This window comes from Protomyctophum bolini (assembly GCF_963924005.1).
Source record: "Protomyctophum bolini genome assembly, chromosome: 9".
NCBI lineage: Eukaryota > Metazoa > Chordata > Actinopteri > Myctophiformes > Myctophidae > Protomyctophum > Protomyctophum bolini.
This window is the reverse complement of record NC_137870.1, coordinates 16,563,330-16,575,451: the sequence shown is the minus strand read 5'-3', so window position 1 is coordinate 16,575,451 and position 12,122 is coordinate 16,563,330. Positions and strand designations below refer to the sequence as shown.

The 12,122-nt window shown below is 43.9% G+C and overlaps 1 protein-coding gene across 3 annotated transcripts in view; it reads left to right on the top strand.

The window, feature by feature from the left end:
* The first annotated feature begins 9,065 nt into the window (after positions 1–9,065).
* The window catches only part of alkbh8 (alkB homolog 8, tRNA methyltransferase), a 14,999-nt gene continuing 11,942 nt past the window's right edge, over positions 9,066–12,122 (top strand). For all 3 annotated transcript variants that reach the window (XM_080771445.1, XM_080771444.1, XM_080771443.1), the window contains exons 1-3: positions 9,066–9,200; positions 10,725–10,858; positions 11,840–11,940. In XM_080771445.1, the coding sequence (XP_080627571.1) occupies positions 9,069–9,200; positions 10,725–10,858; positions 11,840–11,940 (367 nt within the window). In that variant the 5' untranslated portion in view covers positions 9,066–9,068. The remainder of the gene's footprint in view (positions 9,201–10,724; positions 10,859–11,839; positions 11,941–12,122) is intronic.

Sequence of the window (12,122 nt, the reverse complement as noted above, 5' to 3'; positions counted from 1 at the left end):
CCTGCAGCAATTGACACAGGCGTGCCATTAATGACGGTAAAGCACACCCTCTCGTGTAATATTGCTAATTAACCACTTAATTAAGCTAAAAAGCTGATCTACAATGTGACGTGTTGTGCTGCTGATTTTGAACACCCTTCACCCCTCACAACCTCCCTCAATCCCCCTTTCTAATGACTTGACATTAGGAAAAAGTATCCATTTAGCCATAAAACTATTTCAAGTCTATTATTAAGCCACATTAAGAATCTGTAAATGATACTTCCAACATTCAGCCCATGTATGGGATGAATGAGGTGAACTTGCTTCGTGGCATACATGCCGGCTGGATATTAAATTTAATCACTGCTGACTGCATAAACATAATCATAAATATAACTGGAGGGTGGCATGGTGCTGACCCCCAATGTCATTCCATTAAAAAGTTATTTTCATCCCTTGTACTCATCACATTTCATATCAGCATGAAATTATTCATTAACAGACTATGTAATGTACTGCACACTCAGCGTCTCTCACACAGCTGATACAGTCCAAGATTGTCACAGCTTGCCTATCAAATAAATACTAAAATTGCCTAAAGGCACGCACACACATGCGCAGGTGCACACATTTTGGATGCCTAAAATCTAGATACTATTTGGTAACATAACATGTCAAATTGAACTGATGCTCTACAATCACACACACACACACACACACACACACACACACACACACACACACACACACACAGTCACACACACACACACACACACACACACACACACACACAGTATCTAGATTTTAGGCATCTACCCCCCCTCGCCACCAGTGCCACATACTTTTCACATGTTAAGAGAGCTCTCTTAACATGTGATCACACATGTTATTGAACTTGAAGTACACTAACCTAACCCTAACCGTACGCGGTCACCACAGGTGATTTGTAACCCGCAGCATGGTAATTTGTAACCGGCCATGGGTGATTTGTAACCGGCAACGCATTTCGGGAGTGACTGTATTGCCGGACTAATGCCTGGAGATTGTGGTCTCTGTTGACTGTTGTCGGATAGGCACTAGAGGGCACCCCCGCAGCATGCAATTATTCAATGTCATGTTTTATGTCATGTTTTACCCATGTCAGTGGGTTGAGAAGGTTGTTGAGAATGACTGAGTGAGATCATATAGATTGAGAATATGCGAGCTGCGCAAGTGTACAGTGCGCGAGTATGGCCCTCTTTTCTTGGGAACCTGATCACGGCCAGCATTCAATTTATATTTATCAGTTCACTAAATTCAGTGTGCTAAAGTGTAGCGAAATTCAAATCCGCAGTTTCTACTCCTCTCCTCCTCCAAATCTGTATGTGGCAGAGTGGAGTGAATAGCATTTCTCCGTCCGATGGATTGTTTTATTTTCTGGTCAAAAAGTGGATTAAAAAAAAGAAAAAAAAGAAAGAGGGCAAAATTGCCGAAACCCGGGATCGAACCAGGGACCTTTAGATCTTCAGTCTAACGCTCTCCCAACTGAGCTATTTCGGCGGTGAAGCAGAGAGCAGTCAGTTACCCTCTAGAATGTGGTGAGCATTCAGAAAACGTAATTTCGTAATTCATTAATTGACCACTCACGGAAGGAGGGCTTCATTAACCGACCATTCACGGGTGCCGTGTCATTAGTCAGAAGGTTCCCCCATTGGGTGGGATCCAGCTTAATTTATTTATTTACCATTCACGGAGCTCCCGGCTTCATTAATTGACCACTCACGGAAGGAGGGCTTCATTAACCGACCATTCACGGGTGCCGTGTCATTAGTCAGAAGGTTCCCCCATTGGGTGGGATCCAGCTTAATTTATTTACCATTCACGGAGCTCCCGGCTTCATTAGCTTCATTAACAGGCCAATGGAATAGACCCCCTTCGCATTTTAGCCAATGATATCTTATTAGTCAATGAAAACCAGACCATAGCTAACCAACGTGATGTTTACGCTGCGCTGCTGTCCGCACAATATAACACGAGGCATCACTTTTATCACATCAACTTTACTCAAGGCCTTCTATAAAAACCTAGGTGTTTGTAAAGATAAAAACGGAGTGCCCACTGCCCTCCAACCCCACAAGGCACATCTGTAGATTAAATGTTTTTTGTCCCGTGCGTTAATGACCTGACAATAAAAATGCATTTCTCTTATTTCAATTGACTTCTCGTTTTTGCCATTTAAAAAAAACACAGCATGAGTACGTGTAGGGTAAGGCTACTTTTGGACGAAGCAGGATCGAACTAGGGACCTTGGTTGAAGCGGGGATCGAACTGGCGACCTTGTGAAAGTTGTGATCCATACGGCCATTCTCAGAAACGACGTTTTGAAACATTTCGGTGCTTTTTGAAAATATTTGGATAAATAATCGCTTCCAGCTGGATTGTAGGCTACTTGAAGCTGAATTACACTTGAATCCATTCCCTTGCTTTTTCTCAAGAATTCTCTCTTTTTCCTGCATGATACTAACTAGCCCCTCTCGGAACCCCCTGGGTCAGCCCAATCCGAACCGAACCGGGCTGACCCGTAGGGTCCCTGGTCATGCTAAGATTTTCCAATGCGATTGTTGGAACGCGGATATAAAAAACTCAACGTTTCTTCGATCGGCTCGCTATTACCGCGCTTTGTATTGTGTTTGATTACGGATGTGCGAACTATAAGTACCTTACATACCTCTGATAAAATCTCCTGTGTCGCGGAAGCCGTTAAGTATTTTTAATCCATGTTTGATTAAAAATGTCGCTTTGATTTCTTCTTGTTTATTTACCGTTTATTGTACCGCCTCCCGATGTGCGGTTGGCTTTGCGGGCTACGTCCCTACCTTTGATCTGCTCCGTCATAGCTATAGCACCACTAGCTAGCCAGATAGGCGGTACAATGAGGTGTCAATAAACAAGGTAGGAAGAAGCGACATTTTTAATCAATCATGGATTAAAAATACTTAACGGCTTCCGCGACACAGGAGATGTGTCGGTATGGTATGTAAGGTACTTATAGTTCGCACATTCGTAAGTCAATACATGAATAAACATGGTAAAAGCGCGCAGAAGTCCGTCTCATGGCGTGTTTACATTGTATTTGTTTGTGCGTAACTGGCGACAGCCCCACGTGAAGCAGGACCCAATGCAGTAAAGTCATAAAAGTGTCAGAAACTTTACTACATTCGGGTTCTGCTTGCGGGGCTAGATACTAACCTGAGTTACAGGTACACCGGGGAACTTGTGTACTCTCTACTGCGGCTCCATCTGGCGGAGTCAGGTTAGCGTGATACTAATATCGCAAGACAGTCGCCTATAGTAGCCTACTGACCTAAACATCGTCGCTGTCACATGGAAACCTCGTTTGTTGAAAATATATAGCCAGCCCACTACTAGAGGGCACCACCGTCCCACAAAATAATCGACCTCTTTCAACTTGAAGTTGGCTTGAAGTTACGGGCAATGGCAATACTCAATATGACACAATGACGTTTTACAGTGTTGAAATGGAGTTGTTTCTTGTTGTCACTTGACCGTTTTGAGGTAAAAAAACAAACAAAAACACTTGAAGCTACTCATTGCAGTAGACATAATCGTTGGAATATAGGGAAAAGCGAGGACTAGAATGCCCCACCGGGGAATTAGCTCAAATGGTAGAGCGCTCGCTTAGCATGCGAGAAGTAGCGGGATCGATGCCCGCATTCTCCAAAAGGTTTTTTGGGATTGCTCTAATTCACAGAACCACACAGTCTGAAGAACGCCTGTGAAGAAATTTAGCACATTTGGGCAAGTGGTTATGGCCTAATTTAGCTCAATGAGTGTTTTTCCGTGCAAAATTAATGCTTGGAATGGATTCAGAATCATGAATAACCCTTAGTTGTCACATGCTACAGCTACACAAGCATTCAAATGTGAAAGTTTTGCCTTATAGGTTTTTAATGGTAGGCTACCCCAACGTTCAACCCCTGCATTTACCATGATCCAAAATGTATATAATAATCCATTTTTAATATGTTATTTGGATGACCCTAAGGATCATAAAAAACCTTGAACAATTACTATTGCAATTTATTTTGGGTCAAATCTTAGATTGACAACTCTGCGATGGCCCCATAGCCAAAAACCCTGATTGTTGTTGTATTGTTATTGTATGGTATTGTATTGTATTTCTGTTTGTTTGTCCTATTTTGTTTATTTTATCTTCTTGTTGTCTGAGCTGTGTTTTTTCTACCTGAATTGTTTGTAAATTGTAGGCCTATTATATTTATTTAAAAAAAAAGTAACTTGCGAGGAACTCTCCATTCCTAGCCCGTTGCAGCCGGACACAATAAACTACTGTACACCACACAGATGCAGTGTTGCACCCGGACGCAGTAAGCTGCCTGCTGCTGCCATGGCTCCGTCTTATGAGCTAATTTAGAACTTCCTGTCTGAGAGCTAGCTAATTTAAGACATCCGGTTGCCTTCAGAATAAGATAAGGTTATTTAATTCGTTAATTAAATAATTATTACATTACATTATTAGTATTATTATTACATTACAGTTATTGTAAAGACACACATTATGTTTCTGTGTAAAAATAAGTAATTAAATAACATAAAAAAGTTATCTAAATGGATAAATGCTATTCACTGGAGTGCATGGACTTTATAAAGTGGACACTGGACAAAAGACGGCTCTGCGAGGCAACTATCTGGACATACCCACGCGTTCGGGGAGATGTCCTCTACCACCCCACAGTCTCCGCTAAGTGGGAGAGGTGTAAAATTCACAGCAGCAGAGCTTCTACTGGGTAACTGGGGTCAATGCAAAGAAATGTACCGTTTCCGGACCCAGAATGGACACTGGACAAAAGACGGCTCCGCGAGGCAACTATCTGGACATACCCACGCGTTCGGGGAGATGTCTTCTACCACCCCACAGTCTCCGCTAAGCGGGAGAGGTGTAAAATTCATAGCTGGACTCCTTCTACTGGGGTCAATGCAAAGAAATGTACCGTTTCTGGACCCAGAATGGACACTGGACAAAAGACGGCTCCGCGAGGCAACTATCTGGACATACCCACGCGTTCGGGGAGATGTCCTCTACCACCCCACAGTCTCCGCTAAGCGGGAGAGGTGTAAAATTCATAGCTGGACTCCTTCTACTGGGGTCAATGCAAAGAAATGTACCGTTTCTGGACCCAGAATGGACACTGGACAAAAGACGGCTCCGCGAGGCAACTATCTGGACATACCCACGCGTTCGGGGAGATGTCCTCTACCACCCCACAGTCTCCGCTAAGCGGGAGAGGTGTAAAATTCACAGCTGGAGCCCTTCTACTGGGGTCAATGCAAAGAAATGTACCGTTTCCGGACCCAGAATGGACACTGGACAAAAGACGGCTCCGCGAGGCAACTATCTGGACATACCCACACGTTCGGGGAGATGTCCTCTACCACACCCCAGTCTTCGCTAAGCGGGAGAGGTGTAAAATCCACAGCTGGAGCCCTTCTACTGGGGTCAATGCAAAGAAATGTACCGTTTCTGGACCCAGAATGGACACTGGACAAAAGACGGCTCCGCAAGGCAACTATCTGGACATACCCACATGTTCAGGGAGATGTCCTGTACCACACCCCAGTCTTCGCTAAGCGGGAGAGGTGTAAAATTCACAGCTGGGGTCAATGCAAAGAAATGTACCGTTTCCGGACCCAGAATGGACACTCTGCAAAAAGTGTACTAAGTATACTTATAGTTTACTTTTATATACTCAACAGATATATACTTAAGACTAGTATACTTTAAGTCTACTTGTGTATATACTCAACAGATATATACTTAAGAGTAATATACTTAGTGTACTTGGCTCATACTGGAAAAAGTATAAAGACAAGTCTATGTATACTAATTAGATTACCATGTACTATAATTCTAAGGCCTATACTTATACTTCTTGAGGCAACATAGTATATGACTAAATATATAGCTTGATCCAAGTATAAGGTAAGTATGGCGCTAGTTTCTGTGTCTCAGACATGATGGTGTCAAGACTGGCTTGCACCACGCTAGAGTTCCTTTTACTACCAAGTACAATACAAGCAGCTTGTACTATTGTACTTGTTTGTTGTAGTGTTTTGGCATTAACTAAAGTGCTGAAGATGTACATAGCCAAATTATACCTCTTATCTCTGTGTATGTATTGTTGTTTGCAAATGTGACTTGCCTGTTTCATCAAATTACTTTTACATGCCCTTATGGTACAGAAATCTAAATCTTTGTTATCTGCCTTTCCTACCACTATTCTCCAGCAGCGTAACAAGTACATACTCATGCTATCTTGATTGAAGATACGCATACTGGCTTTTAAAAGCACTATGGACCTGTCACTATTAATCTGAATCGGTGTTGTGTTTGCAGCTCTGCTGCTGTGAATTTTACACCTCTCCCGCTTAGCGGAGACTGTGGGGTGGTAGAGGACATCTCCCCGGACGCGTGGGTATGTCCAGATAGTTGCCTCGCGGAGCCGTCTTTTGTCCAGTGTCCATTCTGGGTCCGGAAACGGTACATTTTTTTGCATTGACCCCAGTAGAAGGGCTCCAGCTGTGAATTTTACACCTCTCCCGCTTAGCGGAGACTGGGGTGTGGTACAGGACATCTCCCTGAACACGTGGGTGTGTCCAGATAGTTGCCTCGCGGAGCCGTCTTTTGTCCAGTGTCCATTCTGGGTCCGGAAACGGTACATTTTTTTGCATTGACCACAGTAGAAGCTCTGCTGCTGTGAATTTTACACCTCTCCCGCTTAGCGGAGACTGTGGGGTGGTAGAGGACATCTCCCCGGACGCGTGGGTATGTCCAGATAGTTGCCTCGCGGAGCCGTCTTTTGTCCAGTGTCCATTCTGGGTCCGGAAACGGTACATTTTTTTGCATTGACCCCAGTAGAAGGGCTCCAGCTGTGAATTTTACACCTCTCCCGCTTAGCGGAGACTGGGGTGTGGTACAGGACATCTCCCTGAACACGTGGGTGTGTCCAGATAGTTGCCTCGCGGAGCCGTCTTTTGTCCAGTGTCCATTCTGGGTCCGGAAACGGTACATTTTTTTGCATTGACCACAGTAGAAGCTCTGCTGCTGTGAATTTTACACCTCTCCCGCTTAGCGGAGACTGTGGGGTGGTAGAGGACATCTCCCCGGACGCGTGGGTATGTCCAGATAGTTGCCTCGCGGAGCCGTCTTTTGTCCAGTGTCCATTCTGGGTCCGGAAACGGTACATTTTTTTGCATTGACCCCAGTAGAAGGGCTCCAGCTGTGAATTTTACACCTCTCCCGCTTAGCGGAGACTGGGGTGTGGTACAGGACATCTCCCTGAACACGTGGGTATGTCCAGATAGTTGCCTCGCGGAGCCGTCTTTTGTCCAGTGTCCATTCTGGGTCCGGAAACGGTACATTTTTTTGCATTGACCCCAGTAGAAGGGCTCCAGCTGTGAATTTTACACCTCTCCCGCTTAGCGGAGACTGGGGTGTGGTACAGGACATCTCCCTGAACACGTGGGTGTGTCCAGATAGTTGCCTCGCGGAGCCGTCTTTTGTCCAGTGTCCATTCTGGGTCCGGAAACGGTACATTTTTTTGCATTGACCCCAGTAGAAGGGCTCCAGCTGTGAATTTTACACCTCTCCCGCTTAGCGGAGACTGGGGTGTGGTACAGGACATCTCCCTGAACACGTGGGTATGTCCAGATAGTTGCCTCGCGGAGCCGTCTTTTGTCCAGTGTCCATTCTGGGTCCGGAAACGGTACATTTCTTTGCATTGACCCCAGTAGAAGGGCTCCAGCTGTGAATTTTACACCTCTCACGCTTAGCGAAGACTGGGGTGTGGTACAGGACATCTCCCTGAACACGTGGGTATGTCCAGATAGTTGCCTCGCGGAGCCGTCTTTTGTCCAGTGTCCATTCTGGGTCCGGAAACGGTACATTTTTTTGCATTGACCCCAGTAGAAGGGCTCCAGCTGTGAATTTTACACCTCTCCCGCTTAGCGGAGACTGGGGTGTGGTACAGGACATCTCCCTGAACACGTGGGTGTGTCCAGATAGTTGCCTCGCGGAGCCGTCTTTTGTCCAGTGTCCATTCTGGGTCCGGAAACGGTACATTTTTTTGCATTGACCCCAGTAGAAGGGCTCCAGCTGTGAATTTTACACCTCTCCCGCTTAGCGGAGACTAGGGTGTGGTACAGGACATCTCCCTGAACACGTGGGTATGTCCAGATAGTTGCCTCGCGGAGCCGTCTTTTGTCCAGTGTCCATTCTGGGTCCGGAAACGGTACATTTTTTTGCATTGACCACAGTAGAAGCTCTGCTGCTGTGAATTTTACACCTCTCCCGCTTAGCGGAGACTGTGGGGTGGTAGAGGACATCTCCCCGGACGCGTGGGTATGTCCAGATAGTTGCCTCGCGGAGCCGTCTTTTGTCCAGTGTCCATTCTGGGTCCGGAAACGGTAATTTTTTTGCATTGACCCCAGTAGAAGGGCTCCAGCTGTGAATTTTACACCTCTCCCGCTTAGCGGAGACTGTGGGGTGGTAGAGGACATCTCCCCGGACGCGTGGGTATGTCCAGATAGTTGCCTCGCGGAGCCGTCTTTTGTCCAGTGTCCATTCTGGGTCCGGAAACGGTACATTTTTTTGCATTGACCCCAGTAGAAGGGCTCCAGCTGTGAATTTTACACCTCTCCCGCTTAGCGGAGAGTGGGGTGTGGTAGAGGACATCTCCCCGAACGCGTGGGTATGTCCAGATAGTTGCCTCGCGGAGCCGTCTTTTGTCCAGTGTCCACTTTATAAAGTCCATGCACTCCAGTGATGAGCATTTATCCATTTAGATAACTTTATTATTATTATTATTATTATTTAATTACTTGTTTTTACACAGAAACATAATGTGTGTCTTATAGCATCATTTAAATGCTTAATTTGTAGTTTTAATGTGCAAATTAAACTTTTTTTCAATACTCTAGAGGTACTCTTATTTTGAAGAGATCGTCCACCGGAAGCCTTAAATTAGCTCACTAGATTAGCTCACTAGACAGTGCCTGCTGCCATGGCTGCCATGGAGGAGAACGTGCAGTGTGTTGTTGTCAGGAGGAGTAAAGAGGAGAAGAAACTCCTCCGAAAACAAATTAAAACGAGTCTTATTTTACTGAAACACGAGGGCATCAGTACATTGTCTCAACCCACCAAGGTAAAAACATACATGCTGGACAACAGTTTAAACACTCATCTGGCGTTTCCAAAACTCAGCATGTCAGAGAGAGAAAGAGATATCTATTTATATAAATTATCATAAACACAATCTTAATTAGTGTGCAATGTGCATTTGTACAGTCAGAGTTGCAGTGTTGGGCAGTAGCTAGCTACAAGTAGCGAAGCTACATAGCTTACTACATTTATCAGTAGCTTGATGGTAGCTTCACTCCTTTTGAACCAAGTAGCGTTTTTTGTAGTGTAGCTATTTTTAGACCCAAGTAGTGACGTAGCTTTCAACAAAAGCTACAAAGTTACAAATTTACTGTTAAATAAAGTTTTGTGGGGGGAAAAATCCCTGGAAAGAAATCCATGATTGGTTGGTTTAGATAAGAAGAGTCTGACACAAACAAACAGACCACCCGCATTCTCTAGTCTAAATCCCTGTCTCTCAGCTGGTGCGCAAATGGCTAGGCTGTGGCAATAATAATAAAATAAAAAAAGAACAAAAAATAACTAAAATCGTTCATTTTTTGGAACCATGAACTTTAGTTCAAAATGTTGAATTATGAACTGAATTAGTTCCTTTAAAAAAAATTAACTGTGAACTGAACTATAGTTAATAAAAAAAAGAACTTTCCCAACACTGAACACATGAATCAGCCACACCGCAAGGTACATTAATACAAGTAAATGTGAAAAAGTTTACACCAAAAGCCAGACAGAGGGCTTGTTTCCAGTTTGTTTTTTAATAAACAACCAAACTCAGCATTTTTGCCTGCCTATTAGGCTATTTGTTTGGTGGAAACTTGATCATGAAGTTGATAAAAAATATTTAAAAAAAAAAGTAGTGTCCATGTAGCTAGCTACTTTTGCCATGTAGCTTATAGTGTAGCTTGCTATAATTATCTGGGGATAGCTTTGTTGTAGTTGAGCTATATTTAATAGAGAGTAACTGGTAGTGTAGCTTACTACATTTTCCAAGTAGCTTGCCCATCACTGCAGAGTTGTGAAGGTCCTTTACAGGCTGCAAATGCATGATATTTCTGTTGTCTATAGTAGTCTGTCTGTAGACATAATGGTCATTGGTGACTAATTCAAGCCTAACGGGGTGTATTTGTGTAGTCGCGGGTTCGATCCCCGTACTGGCTATGCGATTTATTACAGTTAGGTTGTGTTTGTATTGCAATGTATAAACAGTATTAATGCTAGCAGGTGAATGTCATTTATTGACAAATATGGATCTGAAAGCGTCTACGCTCTGTACTATCAGTATGTAAACAATCTAGGACACAAAGAGCAGTGGTTCTCAAAGTGGCCCCACTTTGTAGAATAATCACAGTATTTTTGTCAACAGCAGCTTAGTGGGTAGGGATTCTCCGATTAGGTTTTTTGGGATGGGACCGATACCGATCACCGATTGTTTTTCTCGTGATCGCTGGCCTATTATCGGAGCATCTCTAATAGTGGGATTAATACTTTTGTTTCCACTATTACCCTCTTATCTTTTTGTGATTTCTAGAGTCTGGTGGTCTCTAACGGTGGTCTTGGCAATGGTGTTACTCGGGAGCAGCTGCTGGATGCGCTAAAAGACATGGGGGAGGTGGAGGCTCTGATCATGCCCCGTCACAAACCCTACGCCTTCGTCACATACAGGTACGTAACTAGTACGTATGGACACTTGGACAGGGGCGGCAGTGGGTCATGTTCTCACTTAGTGGCTGAGGTTCCCAGGTCGATTCCGGTCTCCCCAGAGTTAGTGTCGCTTTGGAATAAAAGTGCTATATTCATTTATTTACCTTTTACAGCAGTGACACATAAAAGCTGTTGAGCAGAAACATTGTATCTCCACATTTAAGCTTTTAACACACACATTTAAGCTTTTAACACACACACACACATACTGTACATATATATATATATACTGTATATATACCGGTGTATGTAGGTATACGTATATACCTACATACGTACGTACGTAACGTGTCACATCGCTTGCTGATATGCCCATATATGGAGATCCATGATGTCATCAGTAAATGGTGACATGAGCCGGCCCTCCCTTTTCCATAGGGTAGAGCTATTTCGGTTGTAGGGAGTTCAATTTTAGATGTGGCGATCATTCATGAAACGTATCCTAATTTTAACGTGGAGTCCTAAATTAAATAATCAGTGTTGGATATAGCATTACTTTCTAAAGTCACTGTGTTAGGTTACTGGATTACTGCCATTAAAAATAATCCTGTTACGTTACAAGATTACCTTCTGTGAAAAGTAACTTGCGTTATTTTGCGTTACCGACAATTAATCATCCAGGCCATTTCACTCGTATGGCTATGAAGAATCAACTGACTGAGCGAAAACGCTAATGTTACTGCTGCTGAATTGGTTACCTTTTTGCTAGAAACAAAACCTCCTCGACCATATCGTCGAGACAATTTCTCAGTCGCCACGACTGATTTCAGTCTTTTTGATTCCATAGAAGCCATCATCATGTCTTCTTTGAAGGCATGTTCCAAATCTCTTTGCAGAAAAATGCAGAAAATGTTGTGAGCTTGTAGATCGGCTATTCTTTGACCAATATTTTCCCCCAGAATCGGGACACTGAGTTTCAATTGCATAATCTTGTGTCCTCAGGTCAGAGGAGAGTGCTCAGAAAGCCCACACCTTGCTCAACGGCCACCAGCTGCAGTCTGGAGAGAACAGTGTCACATTGTACCTCAGCTTTGTCCATTCAGGTACTTTATTTGACCGTTAAACGTGTGCACACAAATACTCACACACGTGTGTCTGTGTCGAAAACGAAAAAAAAACATAATACATACAAAGTAATCTGCCCGACAGCAACTATGATAAGTTGGATGTTTTAGCTAATATCCCCTGATGCTCTGTGTGTGTGTGTGTGTGTGTGTGTGTGTGT